This window comes from Ceratotherium simum, chromosome 9, assembly GCF_057802395.1.
Source record: "Ceratotherium simum simum isolate JZ-2026a chromosome 9, ASM5780239v1, whole genome shotgun sequence".
NCBI lineage: Eukaryota > Metazoa > Chordata > Mammalia > Perissodactyla > Rhinocerotidae > Ceratotherium > Ceratotherium simum.
In genome coordinates this window covers 6,025,103-6,040,678 of record NC_141908.1, presented here as the reverse complement: position 1 = coordinate 6,040,678, position 15,576 = coordinate 6,025,103, and the positions used below count along the sequence as shown (strand labels likewise).

Sequence of the window (15,576 nt, the reverse complement as noted above, 5' to 3'; positions counted from 1 at the left end):
AAGAAAGAAGACAGCAAAGAAATAATTGCCTTAACCAAAGTTGAGATAGAATTACTGGCAAGCATGCATACAGTACTTTAGGCTTCAGAGTTGCTTGTGGGCACCTTCCTAGGCAGTCCTCTTTTGCAGCCACAGGGAATGGAGGGCATCATGTCACCCACTCAAGGGAAGGGTGTGCAGAGTCTCTTGAGACTAATTCACTCAGATTCACACAAGGGCTTCAAAGGGAGCTGACGTCTTGAGTTCTTAGAATAATTTTCTGGGTTTGTCTACCTTATGCATAATACTTTGTTACTTTTGCATGACTGAAAAAGAGAAGGATATAAAAAGGAAAAAGAAACCCTCTTAAGAGGCTCAGTCACCCAAATGACTCTACTGAAAGAAGCTTACAGAGCAGCAGTTAACCAAAACTGATTGGTGAAACCAAGTGGCAACATGTGGCTTTTCAGCACGCTTTACTCTAATGATACACTAAGAAATCAGGCCCCTGTTCTACTCTGCAATGCTGAATGTGGGGAAATCCCGAGATTCAGGTAGTCTGAAAGGAGACACATGGACTAGTTCCAAACCATACTTTAGCTCTCGAGAATATCTGAGTCTTTTTCTTAACACAGATCTGTTTCCTTTAGGTCACGTGTGCTTCTTGAGCACCACGTGTCTGTTCCTTGTGCCCTCAGAGCCTCCATAAGCTGGAACCCCTGGCTGGTTTGCTCATTCATGCCAACAGTGGGGCTCCCTTTCCTGATTATTCTTTTAAATATTCTTTGTATTTCACATTTTTATTTCAATCTTTACTGGGAATTTCAACAACTATTGAGTCTCTACTATGTGATAGTCACTGTGTTAACTGTTTTATATGCATTATCTACTTTGATTTATACAACAATATAAAATTAGTATCATTATCCCCACTTAAGAGATAAGAAAACTGAGGCCAAGAGTGACCTCACTGACATCATACAGCTAGTGTGTTGAGGCACATGTATTCAGCCCATGTCAGTCTGATATGAATGGCAATGCTGTCCTACTACAACTTTATCACCTGTGTGCTTACAAAGGACATAAGTACCCTGTATCCTTATGAAGGGCTTCACATATCACTCCAAAGGAAGACAAAGTCTATAAAGTGCTTGCCTTTGAGAAGGCAAGTTCACATAAAATAGAAAGAAAAATAAATTAGTGTGTCGAAAGTCAAATCGACAACTGTAGACTCCTTGCCTATCCATAGGTAGCACCATAATTTGTATCATTTTCTTATGGCTAAAATTCGCTACCATCCTCCACTCCAGAAATGTTCTACCCGTTAATGTTTTGAAATGTTTGAGTCATACCTATGACTCATAAATTAAATTAAATCCAATTTTTTTCTGAATGTGACCCTAAGAGCATGAATAAATATACAAAGTCCTTATGATGCCTAGGCTGCTTGTAGGCTGAATAGAGCCCTTACCTGAGTTTGATTGGCCAATGCAGAGTTGGTTCTCACCACTTTTTTTTTTAAGAATTTTAAATTCATTGCCAAGATTTAAAAATTGAGAACTTTTACATTAATATTCCAGTCTGGCCCCTGGTCTTACACTCGTGAGTAGCATAATTACCTGTTACTAATGGATATCACTGTCCTCCTTAGACGAGACATCTACTTTCTACCAGTCTTTCTCTCTCTCTTTTTTTTTCTCTGACACTGAAGCTGTGTGTCAGGTTACATTTATCATCTGAGATAAAGCTGGCTTCATTCATTTTTATTACTTGCCTGGACCCTGTAGGCATTTGAGTTTGTATCTGTTTCTATAGCACTAAACAACTTTGGAGAAAGTTTCCTTGTTTTTTAAATTTTCAGATAAAAAGTGTTTTTGGTAATGTGCCTTGTGTCACAAAACTAAGTATGAAGTTTTTTTCTCTATTATTTGGAAGAGATTTTCATTCTTGGAATGCTATTTGTATATTCCAACACTTTGACACAAGGACATCAAATTGATGTAGACAAGAGGCCATAGTGTGTGAGGAAGGTGGTAATTAGCATTGATGGACACCCTTCAGAACCTACCATTTTCACCTTAAAAATGAAAATGGAGAGAAATAAAATCCTATACCAATATAGAGTGCCTTCAGGAGAGGACCTGGGTTTGGTCTTTATTTCACTTTGCTACTTGGAATTTAGTTTGAAATCTCTGCTCGAAAAGATTTTGGAATGAGAAAACTCAAATTTTGTTCTGTGGCTATGTATCATTCATAGATATGCTTGCAAATAGAAACAAAAGTCTTGTTCTAGGTAGTTTGAATGGCCTCTGAATACAGGTACTCAAATTTTAGATAATGGATAGTGCATTTCTTTACATTTTTGGTTAATAGACCTGTAGGGGTATGTGTACAGGTGAATATTTGATTTATTTATAACCAAGATGAATTGATATGTTTTCCTCCAAATGTCATGAGTTAGATGCCACATCTTGAAACATTCAATTTCCCACAATGTGCTGTGTAGTATAAGATCTCCAACACAGAATCAGTGCTGATGCATAAAAAGATGAATTGGCTTGCCTGAGGCTGCAGAGTGGTTCAGCGACAAAGATGAGAACTAAAATAGTATGGCCACTACCACTTTTGAACATTTACCATAGATCAGGCACCATGCTAAATGACCGTATAATCTCATTTAATCCTCTCAATAGCTCTGTGATGTAGACGTTATCTTAATTTTAAAATTGAGAACACTGAGGAATCTCAGAAATGAAATGATTTACTCAAGCTAACACAGCTAGGAACTAGGATTCCAGAACAAATCTGTGTGTTTCTAAAGCTATGTCCTTAAAGCACTTCATCACACTACTTGGTCCTTGCCATGCCTCCCCAATTAATAATTTGTGATATTATTTTTCTTGTCTCTAAACTAGGAACTGTAAATGATATGTAAATGATGTATTTCATTACATTATATATATATAACACTATATATATATATATATCACATTGATTGTAAGTGTTTTAAGTGACTTCTTTGTGGCTAGACAGAGAGCGCCAATATGTATCTGCTCCTTTGTGTTCTTGTTATCAAATTGCTACATCATATACTTTGCCATGAATATTGGTGCTGTGTCATCCAATTCCCAAGTACAGGGAAAATGATCCATCCTGTGCTTAACTGAGGCTCTGTGGTTGAGGAGTCCAGCACATTTGTGTGCAGTTCTCAGACTGCCTTGTATTGATTCAATTCAGCTGAGATTAACATGTATCCATCGCATACATGTAAAATTTAGGCGTGGGATGGATTCCAAGAATGTGACTTGGCCTCTGCCTCTTCTGCTGTGTGACCTTATGCAAATTATCTAATGTCTTAGCCTCAGTTTCTTCATTTGTGAATGGCAATAATGGCACCTACTGCAGAGGGGTGTTATGTGGGAAAAATATACTTATCCCCTAGTATATTTTTGGCTCAAAAGAGTTATTCATTCAAGGCCAGTTTCTTACCTACATTTTTTTACTCTCATTTAAATGGTATGGTCCTTACCATAAGTTGTGGAACACAACTTAAAAAGAGGGAAAAAATAGCTTAACCCTATTCATTTTTAACTTTCTTGTCAAAGGGTGACTAGTCAGTTTCTGGACGAAGCCAGAGTCATTAACTACCAAGATCTTTAAAACGTAGAACAAAATGAAAAGCAACAACCAGTAATTGTAAAGACTGTAAGACTATTTTTACCTAGAGTTAAAAGGTGATAAGAAACATCCTAAGCTGATTAAAACCTATTGGCAGGTGGCTGAAACAATTCCTTGGAGTGATTTCAAGTGGGATTTATGATGCTCATTTCCAGTTAGTTACTGAGATAGCCGATCTCTCTATGGAAAGAGAGGAGAGGTTTAATGTTACATCAGCACAGCATTGGGCAGGTGGGGTGCTCTCAGCTACAAGCAGAAGCAGCAAGCTGTGTAAACTATCTGTTTCTGGAAACACTTAGAGAAGATGTAAAATCCACTTGTTTTTGGAAGCTGGCCATGAGTTTTGTAATTGGCATACCAGCCTTTCACACATACTTATGAGATGAAAGGCCTTCTGTTATCCCTTTCCCTGCCCCCACCCTGCTGCAACCACCCAAATCACTGTTGAAAAGGGAGTCTTGGTAAAAAGACACTAGATTATCCACATTTGCTCCACTTTTTCTTAAATTTATGTTTTGCAGGACAAATGATACTGGCTTTCTTTCCTTCAAAGACCACTTGCCTGTCACTCAGATAGTTATCACTGATACCAACAGATCAAACTCAGAAGCTGCCTGGAGAATTGGTCCCTTGCGTTGCTATGGTGACCGTGAGTACTAAATGGAAAGAAGCTTTCTCTCTGCATTACATAAGCACGAGATGTTTTTATTCTCCGATTCCTTTTCCCTGCAGTGTTCTCCCAGTCTTGAAAATTACCCACATGCCCAATGCTTTCCTATACCCCATGCCAAAACAATGAACTCTCATGCTTAAGGATTTTCTCATTTGCAGGACACTTCTGGAATGCGGTCTCATTTTATACAGAAGCCTCTTACCTCCACTTTCCTACCTTCCATGCGGAATTCAGTGCTGATATTTCCTTCTTTTTTAAAACCACGGCTTTATCTGGAGTTTTCCTGGAAAACCTTGGCATTAAAGACTTCATCCGACTTGAAATAAGCTGTAAGTGCCCTCATTTATGAATTTAATGTAACTGGTCAACAGAAGAAGTTTTCCTCTGATCTTTGCCACCAACAACTAGTGCATGTTTGTACTATCAAATTAATCTCACTGGACATCTGTAAAATTAGCAATGATAATTTCTAGTTCTTTCTAATGTTTTTTGTTTTATTATTTCCTCTCAGTATTTAGTCAGTCATTTTCTTTTCAAAATAGTGCTTTCCCCTAAATCCCAGAGATACCTATTACAATGTCCTTTATCTGATCCCTGGGTATTTCTTACTTGTGACTTTAAGCTTCCACACCACAGACCTTTTTCGTTACAATTTCCATAGAAAGCTGAAAGTATTATTATTATACACTCCATTCATATTTGGGGTCTTCCTTTTTGTTGTACTTTTGCTCTGAAAGTAATTTCCTAACTTTCTCCCCACCACAAGGAGCCTGTGATGACCAATAAGAATTCCCATTGTTTCTCTACCACTTCGCCATGAACAGTGTATCTAGTGAATTTCATGCCAGGATGTGGATCATTTTTCAACATCCCATCTCCTATATACAAGTTATATTCAGTAATAATCGTAAAGTTAAATGAAAAATAGTAGAAATGCAGATGGTGAAATTTTCCATTATTGAACTTTTATATGCAATTATGCCAATAAAAAATAGTCCAGTGCAAAAAAGAAAATATAATAAATACTTTTTAATTACATTAATTCATTTTTTATAAAAAGGGACTAAACATACCTACATATTGATTTGTTCCAGTAATAGTAATAACATTAAAATATTTATTCCTTAGACTTGACTTCTGCAAATTTGTCAATGATTTCATCAAAATTGATTTTCTTTGCATGTTTGTGTTCAAAAGAGAATATAATCAGACTTGTGCATCTATCTTCTCTCATATTGATCAAAGGATACTTTTTATTAATTTTAAATTTAAAATATTTTTCACATAAAGCAACAGATATACAAATTTTGGAAAAGATTTTAAATACAGGGATAAGTCTGGTGGAGATTCATAAAAATTCCATTTTACAATAAATTCAAGAAATTGCAACACTATCCATGTGTTTTTTTTTCAGGATCAATTCTAGCTGTTTTCAAATATTTCTGTGATCAAAAAAATCACTAAAATATTTTCACCAGAAAATTCATCAATGATTACTATTCTATCTGGTGAAAATTACAGAGTTCCTGAGGGTTTGAAGTTGCTTGAGGTCTCTTTGGATGCAATTTGTGTCCACAACCCCTGTGGAACTGTACATCCATGCATTTCAATGGTAGATTTGAGTTAAACAATGATAGCACAGTAATTGTAAAAATTAAAAATTAGAACTTGAGTTCTTACTCTTAAAAAACACACGTATATTTGAGTCTGCATGTTTAGGAGACAATGGTATATCTGGACTCGCTGTATTAACTTCCCTCTTGAATATAATATTTATTAAGTGGTAAGTAATAAAATGTACTATTTGAAGCTTACATATACATTATTAAAAATTCATACTAACATCAGCATTTGGTAGAACTTAGACCAATAAAAGTTATTTTTAGTGGAGGAATGTTTTATCACTGATGTTTAGAATTACTGGTTCATGGCAATAATAAAAAAACAGATCTACTTTTAGTTGCTTTTGCTAGTTTTCTGATTCTCCACACTCAGTGTACCCCCTTATTTCTTATACACCCGGTGGACCGTTCCCACTGTCTTGACCTTGTTATACCCATGGCCCTGAGGACTCGTGCTTGTCATTAGGTGTCTCATTTATCTGTGTCTAAATGGATGTTTTCTATAGTTTGATTGAAGCAATTGACCATATTACAATAATGATGTGACTGCATGAAATACCCTTGAAAGCACAGGTAATATCTTGTCAAAAGAAACTTAGCAATTTGAGAGTCCAGAAAAAGAGACAAAAGCGCTGGTGGCAGGAGATGGTACAAGTTTCCTGCCAATCCCCAAGCAGCTAAGTGTTTCTTTTGCAGTTACAGCACAAGACATACAAGGAAAGAGCTCTCTTTAATCGGTAGTCTTCACCTCCTTTTACTCCACAACAATTTAGTCTATTAATGGGAGGAAGCTCTTGTGGCTTTAGTGTGAAATAAGATCCCTTATACCTAACTTGGCTGGGCTCTGAAAATGTGCAGTTGAGTGCCAACCATTTCATAATATGGGTATAATAACCTCAGTGTAAATTTAATAAAAATCAGGCCCCAAGGCCTTTTGATTCATTAAAACAGCAGCAAATGTCATGGCATATTATCACAAGATAATGAGTGAAGATTTAGTGTTAATTACATTTCAATGTCCAATTTGTTTGTACTTCCTGGTACTATATTTTGTCCTTTGAGTTGTACAAAAATGTTTTAAGTGCAGGTAGTATTAAACTTGATGAAAATTTAAAATTCGTAGATGTAATTGTTCGGTGTACCCTATTTCACCAGATTGGAGAACATATACTTTTCAAAACAAGAGGGTGTTATATAAAAAATTTTAAAGTACAAGGCCTCATATTTTCCAAAATATTTTGTTTTATTATTATTATTTAAAAGAAAAAAATAAACAAATGGGAGGGATCTTGCATTTCTTATTAGTAATAACACTCATCCTATGCCTTTTATGCAGATGGAATTTTCACCCTAAAGCGTTCATAGCAAGGTATCTCTACACATCAGCTACTTAGAAAGGAAATGGCCTTTAAACAGATGTGGTGGCTCAGAGTAGATTTCTCTCCCATCCCCAAGGAGTGTTTCTCTATAACTATGTGAGCAGAAGCTTCCAAAGTTTGGTATATGCAAACTGTTGGACAGGGAACAAGAAGTTTCAGTGAAATTTTCAATCCATTTCCTTCTGGGTCACTTCCAACTAAGACATTTGAATTTTTTAGCCTTGAGATTAGTCTGTGTTCTATGAAAAGCAAAATATTTCACTATGTCCTCAAGTCTTAGTGGATGTGTTTCAAATGAGACTGAGAAAAATACATTAGCTATTTTGACAATTATCTCACAATGGCTGTGCAGATAGAAATAGATATTTTGGCGTGGATGATGGGAAGCAGAAGGAAATGGCTCTGTAGAGTCAGCATGGCATAGAGGAAAGAGTTCAATGCAGATGCAAATTTCTGTTCTTCTGAGTCTAATTGTGAGCAAATTCTTCACCCCCTCAGTGCTTGTTTATGCAAAATGGGATTGGTGACACCCATATGCCAACCAGATGTATTTGGCTGCAATTAAAAGAAAACTCAATCTGTACTGGTAGACACAAGGATAGGAATTCACTGGTACTGGGATATGTGACTAAGTTCAGAATTGGTGGGACACTATTTCTGGTTGGATTCAGCAGTTTAACAGAGTTATCAGTGTTCTAGTTTATTTCTCTCTCTGCTCTGACTTCTGAATATTTACTTCAGTCTAAGGTTAGCTCTCTCTCAAGGGAGAGCTACATTATAGCTGGTGGGAAATCACTTCTTTACCATCTGTCCATGAAATCCTCCTGATAGGCAACTCATCTGACCACCTATGAACCAGTGCCTCTGGCCAGGAAAGTAAAGATTGCAGCTTGGGTTTTCCAGGGCCCACCCTTATACTTGGCAGGGAGGTAGCTTTCCCTAAAGCCTGTAGGGAGAAGAGATAATTTTCCCTCTAAACTTCGGAGTTCTTGACTGAGACCCTGTAATAAATGACCGATTGAGAAGAGAAAAACAAACAAAAGTTTATTAACATGTATACATGGGAGATACCCAGAGAAAAATGAGTAACTCAAAGAGATGACTTAGAACTCCAGCTTATATAGCATCTTCAACAAAGAACAATAAATGTATAGAGGAATGATAGGACAATGGAAGGCAGTTTTAGGCTTCTAATGGCAGAGAAAATGCTAGTTAGTAAAGTTTGTTATGTAGATTTCTCTGGTGCCATCTCCAGGCTGATAGGATCTACAGTTGTCTTCAGGCAATTAACTTTCCTTCTCTTGGTAGAGAGGGGAGAAGGGACTTCTCTGAGAATGTGAGTCCTGCTTTTACACAAATAGGAGGATGGCAGAGAGCTTTCCTTATCTCTGCTACTTCTCAATTGTCTTTAGCTCAAAATAATCCTTATGCTAAAGTGGCCTATTTTGGGGTGGCGTATTGTACTAGCCTTCAAGCCCTTGGGAAAAGTGAAGAATATATATATAACATACATATACACATATGCATATGTATATGTATGTTATATATATATGTGTGTATATATATATATATAGAGAGAGAGAGAGAGAGATTGATTTGAGTTCTGGTTTTCAGAGGTATCACATCAAGAATATTACCGGGCCGGCCCCGTGGCTTAGCGGTTAAGTGCGCGCGCTCCACTACTGGCGGCCCGGGTTCGGATCCCGAGCGCGCACCGAGGCACCGCTTCTCCGGCCATGCTGAGCCCATGTCCCACATACAGCAACTAGAAGGACGTGCAACTATGATGTACAACTATCTACTGGGGCTTTGGGGTGGGGGAAGGAGGAGGATTGGCAATAGATGTTAGCTCAGAGCCGGTCTTCCTCAGCAAAAAGAGGAGGATTAGCATGGATGTTAGCACAGGGCTGACCTTTGTCACAAAAAAAAAAAAAAAAAAGAATATTACCAAATGTGATATTAAATTAGAGATACAATTCTCAGATGCTCAGGAATAGTAAAAATTAATCCTACTAATAATTCCATTTATACTAAATTGTCACGTTAAACACTGATTAGACACTCTACTAAATGCTTTACATTCATTATTTCATTGTGTTTTCAAAAAATCCTATCTGTGATCATCAAGCTATTGTACTATGATTTTCATTTTTTAACTCATAGTCCAATATGCAGATGATGAAGGTGAGCCTAGAGAAGGTAAATGATGTGCGCTCAGAGTCACACAGCTAGTAAGAAAGTCAGAATCCAGGTTTCAACCAGGCGTCTCTGTTCCTTAGAGCAACTACCTACTCTGCTTTGCGAAACTGCCTCAAGAACCAAGTATGTTAGGACTCAAGAGAAAATGGAATTTTTTTTCTCAGTGATTTAAAGCATAGGACATTCAGAAAGTCCTCGAAATTTTATGGAAAACTGTATGTGCCTTTTTTTGGAGACAGGAACCACAGCTGCCATTAGATCCTCAAAGAGTTCATGTCTTGTAAAAAGTTCAATGACATTTCGTTTAGTGCATATTTCTCATTTTACAGATGAATACATGGAAAGTCGGAGAGGTTAAATGACTACATTAAGGCCTTGCAACTTCTTCTTTGTTCCATAGATGGTCACTGAGATCTCTTGCACACCTGGCAAGGAGTAGGGGTCAAGAGCACAGAAATGGAGTCTCAGTTCATCTTCATGAAGCTCAGGGCTGAGTGCTGCAGGCAATAGTGCTGTGCAGACCCTATGGAGAATTCTCTAAGGGGCACAGTGGTCAGTTCTTCCTGCCAAAGTCAGGAAGAACATTATACAGGAGACTTTCCTTAGAAGGCTTCTTCTCACCTCCTAGGAGTACTTGGTAGACACTCTCTGATGCTTGTGGCGTTTTCCTCCACTTAACGTTCCTGCTCTTCGTCAGTCTTCTCAAAAGTACCCTGTGAGGTCATTTTGTTTCATTCATCCTTGCGTTCTCAGTGCCTAGCACAGTGCCTGGCTTGGTAAAAACCCACTGAAAGGCTAAAGTGACTCCTTAGCTTTGTCTTGAACCGTAGGAGAGTAGATAACGAGGGAAGGTATTTTTCAGACGGTTGGGGGAAGAAGAGGTCAGAAGATAGATTCACGATAGCGCTAATGATGCCACAGGCCCTCCGGCCTTCCCATCCGGTGTCATTGAGTTGTGTCCCTCCCTTCAGCAAGTGAGAGGTAGCTTGTGTTTGCCTCAGATGTTCTGTCCACAAAGTCACTAGCCAGTGTTGGATATATCATCCATTTACTTACATTTTTTTCATTCAATTGTATCCAGGCGCCTATATTGTATATTCTAGCTTTGACCGCCCAAGGGAACTGCATAGGTTTCAAGGTTGGAGGTTTAGTCACAGGAAAAGTGGGTTAAAAAGTGAGCTCCAGGTGCTGGCCCGGTGGTGCAAGTGGTTAAGTGCACGCGCTCCACTACGGTGGCCCGGGGTTCGCCGGTTCGGATCCCGGGCGCGCACCAACGCTCTGCTTGGCAAGCCATGCTGTGGTGGCGTCCCATATAAAGTGGAGGAAGATGGGTATGGATGTTAGCCTAGGGCCAGTCTTCCTCAGCAAAAAGAGGAGGATTGGCAGATGTTAGCTCAGGGCCCATCTTCCTCGCCAAAAAACAACAAAAAAAGTGAGCTCCAGAGATACATCACCTGGATTTAAAATCCTGACTCTGTCCCATCTGGGTTGGAGCAACTTATCAGCTCTCTATGGCTCAGTTTCCTCATCTGTGAAATATTACCTGTCTCATAAGGTTGTACTGAGACTTAAGTGAATTGATTCATGAAAAATGCTTAGCAGAATGCCTGGCTGATGGTAAGCACTCAATAAATATACTTATTATTATTGCATTTCACTGATTCTCTCCCAGTTCTAAGAGGAGTGGGTTGAACATAGTAGGTCTTTAATAGTGACAAATAAATTGAACAATAATAATTTTAAAAGATTTTCCAAGAAACCGAATACCTTGGTATAAAACTAAAAAAAAAAAAAATCTAAAATTGCAAAATCACATTTGTATGTGCAGTGTAACAATGTTTTAATGAATGAACCTTTAGTTTGATGAGAGGTTCCTGTATACAAGGCCTGGTGCTAGGTGCTGGGTGTCCAATAAATGAGGTGTTCATCAAGAGTTTGCAGACTGGTGGGGGAGACAGACCGTAAACAGATCATTATACAACAGGGGGATAAATCTTGGAGCAGAGCAAAGCACAGACAGGAAACCTAGCATGGAGGTGGGGGTGGCAGGGGGTAGTGGGCCGATGGTGGTGCAGCAAACCCTCCACCCTCTTTGATATCCACAAGACCAATGTTGCAAGAAGTCTTTTAGCAAAATCTTTAACGTTCCTTCCCTCCAATTCTCACCAATCTTTACCACTGTTCTGTTGAGAGAGATAAATCTAGGACCCAGTCATCTATCAGCAAGTGTTTTTTTGATCTTAAGGTGTGGGAGGTTTTGAAATGGCATCAGTGGCCTAAATAAGAAACAAGGAAAGGCTCAAAGGGCCACCTTCGCTCTTATTCAATTTTTTAATTATTGAACCCAATTTGTTCCCTTAATTCTGCTTCCTTTAATGCACAGGTTTATGAGCTAAAACCAATTTACCTGGGTTGGTGAACCATGCCACTATGGTAATAATAACAATAGCCATGACTTAGCACATCCTATGCACCAGGCACAGTTCTAAGAACTTCATCAGGATTTATTTATAAACAACGTGACAATTAGGTACTGTTTTTATTCTCATTTTGCAAATGAGAAAACTGAGGCGTGACGAGAGAGAAAACTTGCCTTAGGTCACAGTGGCTCCAGAGTCCGTGCTCTCAGATTCCGTTTTTAAGGCCTCTACTTTATTGCCTCTCCTTAAGGTCAGGGCTCACATTCAGCAGAATGCAAAACCATTCAAGCTCTCAGAGTTACTTGAAATTCCACATATTAGGGGTTTCGTATACTGAGGCTGGCTTTCTGTTAGGGCTTAAAGGCTGGGTTGGGAAAGGTCCAGAGTGACTTTTGGTATTGCTGATAATTCAGATCTAGCAGTTGATGACTTTGTCAAATAAATAACCATGTCCTGCTCTGGGGGTAAAGGAGAGGTGGCCAGCACAAGGTGCTGAGAGGGAAGGGAAGGTCTGGCATAGGAAGGCTCCAGTTACTGAAAGGGGACTGTCTTCTCTTGAACCTCAACGTATAATTTACCTCTCCACTTCCTTCAGGTTTAGAACACGCTTCTGTAAAAATGACAAATTCAACTTTCCTCTTCTCAATAAAGAAAGATGGTGAAGAATTCTACTTTTGGAGTCAGATTCTATTTGCTATCTGGGAAACTTTGACCAATTAGTTCTATTTCTCTGAACTTTAATTTTCTCATCCATGAAATGAGAATAAAAATGACATCTTTCTCATAGGGTTGTTTTGAAGATTAAAATGAGAAAATCCACGGTAGTGCTTAGTACAGTGTCTGGCAGAGTATGTACAGTTCATTGTACCTACTGGGCTGCTGCTACTTCTCTCTTTCTATGAATGGTTATATCAACACTGCCACCACCACCACACCCATCACCATCACCATCGTCACTATCATCACTACCACCACCATCACCACCACTACCACCATCATCACTACCGTCACCATCACCACCATCACCACCACCGTGACCACCAGCACCACTACCATCACCATCACCATCACTACCACCACCACCACCACCACCACCATCACCCGCCACCACCACCACCATCACTACCATCACCATCACCATCGTCACTATCATCACTACCACCACCATCACCACCACTATCACCATCATCACTACCATCACCATCACCACCATCACCACCACAGTGACCACCAGCAACACTACCATCACCATCACCATCACTACCACCACCACCACCACCACCACCATCACCATCATCCACCACCACCACCACCATCACTACCATCACCATCACCATCACCATCACCACCACCACCACCACCATCATCATCAGAGGTATTATTACCCCTGACTGGCTGCGACCTGGCTTCTGTGATCTGCAGATTATTATAGAGGGGTATATAGAGTCACGGAAGCAGCCCAATGTGGGATGGGGGGCTTAGGTTTGATTCTAGGCACTGCCAGTTGCAATGATGTCTCCTTGGACAAGACGCTTAAACTTTTGAGCCTCCTTTTTTGTTGAGTCATAGTAATTGCGTGAATGTTTGTATCACATGTGTTAAGGAAATAACATGGAGAAGAGGAGAACAACACTGGACTTTCCAGGATGTAGGTCTTTTCCCTGTAGGGGTAGAGCTGCCTCGCAAACTCAGTACCTATGGATATCTAGGAGGACACAGTTGAAGACGGAATAGACCCAGAAAACCCAGAACCTTGGCACTGATGCATGTTTAACAGATCAGCATTTGTGGCCCTGGTTCCTATCTTATTTCCAGAATTCTCACAATGAGGACCAACTGGGCAAAATGAAAGAGCTTCAGACTTAGGATTTGGTAGTTGTCACCATTAATGGTAATTGCAGTACTGCAGGGATTTCAATAGAAGTCCTCTCCACCTAACTATTGACTTGCAATCATTTATACTATTCATTCAGGATATGCTTTTGCCCTAAACACACTGACAGCTCCCTTCATCCTTCTTCCTCTTTCCCTTTTTGGTTTCAGCTCCTTCTGAGATCACTTTTGCCATTGATGTTGGGAATGGCCCTGTAGAGCTTGTAGTCCAGTCTCCGTCTCTTCTGAATGACAACCAATGGCATTACGTCCGGGCTGAGAGGAACCTGAAGGAGACCTCACTCCAGGTGGACAGCCTCCCGAGGATGACGAGGGAGACTTCGGAGGAGGGACATTTCCGATTGCAGCTGAATAGCCAGTTGTTTGTAGGTAGGGGATATCTTAAGGTGCCCTTTGTGCTAAAAATCCTACAATACCACTATGTGACCAGGCCCAAGGAAAACTGCTATTTTATTGTAGACCTGGGAAATGATTAAAATATATCATAAGGCATTTATAGTTATACATTTAATTTTGCAAATTCTTCCTTTCTAGCTTCATCAGCCACAGCAATAAAAGATTATGCCACTCCTTAGCAAATTTTGAAGTGGTCTTAGACTCTTTTTGTATATTTTATCCTTGCACATATGATCTTCAGATGTCCAGAGACCTCTTTTATTTTTCATGCTTATAATCAAAATCTACTCTTAGCAAAAGGATATATGAGCTATTTACATCATAGTAGGTGTCGACTCTAAGTCAGCGGGCCGCCCTTCCCTCTTCCTAGTGATATCTGACTCCTGGTAATTATCAATAACAGTGGAACGAAATATGTTGCACCATCTCAAAGGAATTCCAGTCATCAGTAATATGGTAGGGGAAAGAACTACTATTTTTTAAACTGGGGGCTTCTTTGATATTCCCTGAAATCACTTCACTTAGTGACTGCCTTACAGTTGCCCAGAAAGGCAGCCCGGATCTTGAGATATCTCCCCACTGGTCACTCCCTCTGTGACACTCAGAATCAACCTTTAGACAAGTTGTTCTTCTAAACTGGCTGCTACTGCTGGTAGTGGAGACTGGAAAGGCTCAGATGTCTTTCACTGAGCCATTAATTAATTAATTAATTCCATAAATAGTCGCTAAGTACCTAAAATAAGTCAGACACCTTGTTGAATGCTGGGGATTGAAAGATGAATTATGCAATGTCACTGCTTTTCAAGGAGCTCACAGTCATGTGTGTGTTGTGTGTGTATGTGTGTGTGTGTGTGAGAGAGAGAGAGAGAGAATGAATTTAGCCACATTAGTCCGGGTAGGAAAGATCAGCCTTATAGCTATAATTCAGAAAGGGTTTTTTGAAACTGGGTTGAGCAGGGCTTGTAAAGCTTTCAAGTACAAAATAGAGCTATAAATGTTAGGGATATTCTAATATTATCAAAGTAAAGAGGCTTCTCTTATATAAAACTTCAAGTTCAGATGCTTAGAACAGTGATATAAATAAGTGCCAAAATTTGCCAGTCAACCCGGATTTAATTTTCCTTCCTTATTTATTTATTTATTTTACCAACTCTCTCACTAAATAACTTTGCTGCTAGTCATGGAATGTTATCAGCCATCAATTTCTAAAGAAAGTGGGTTTCTTACCTGCTTCTTTAAATTTGGGTTTGTGCAATTTTTACCTCTGAGGAAAGAAAGCAGTCACTAAGAGTCCACCAGCTAGAAGAAAAGAAGTAACAGAGCATGTTATAGTCTCT

General features: G+C 39.2%; 1 protein-coding gene across 3 annotated transcripts in view; it reads left to right on the top strand.

The window, feature by feature from the left end:
* CNTNAP5 (contactin associated protein family member 5) overlaps positions 1–15,576 on the top strand; it is a 760,035-nt gene that overhangs the window by 622,744 nt on the left and 121,715 nt on the right. For all 3 annotated transcript variants that reach the window (XM_014782496.2, XM_087435029.1, XM_087435030.1), the window contains 3 exons: positions 4,179–4,306; positions 4,489–4,659; positions 13,994–14,212. In XM_014782496.2, coding sequence (XP_014637982.2) covers positions 4,179–4,306; positions 4,489–4,659; positions 13,994–14,212 — 518 coding nt within the window. The remainder of the gene's footprint in view (positions 1–4,178; positions 4,307–4,488; positions 4,660–13,993; positions 14,213–15,576) is intronic.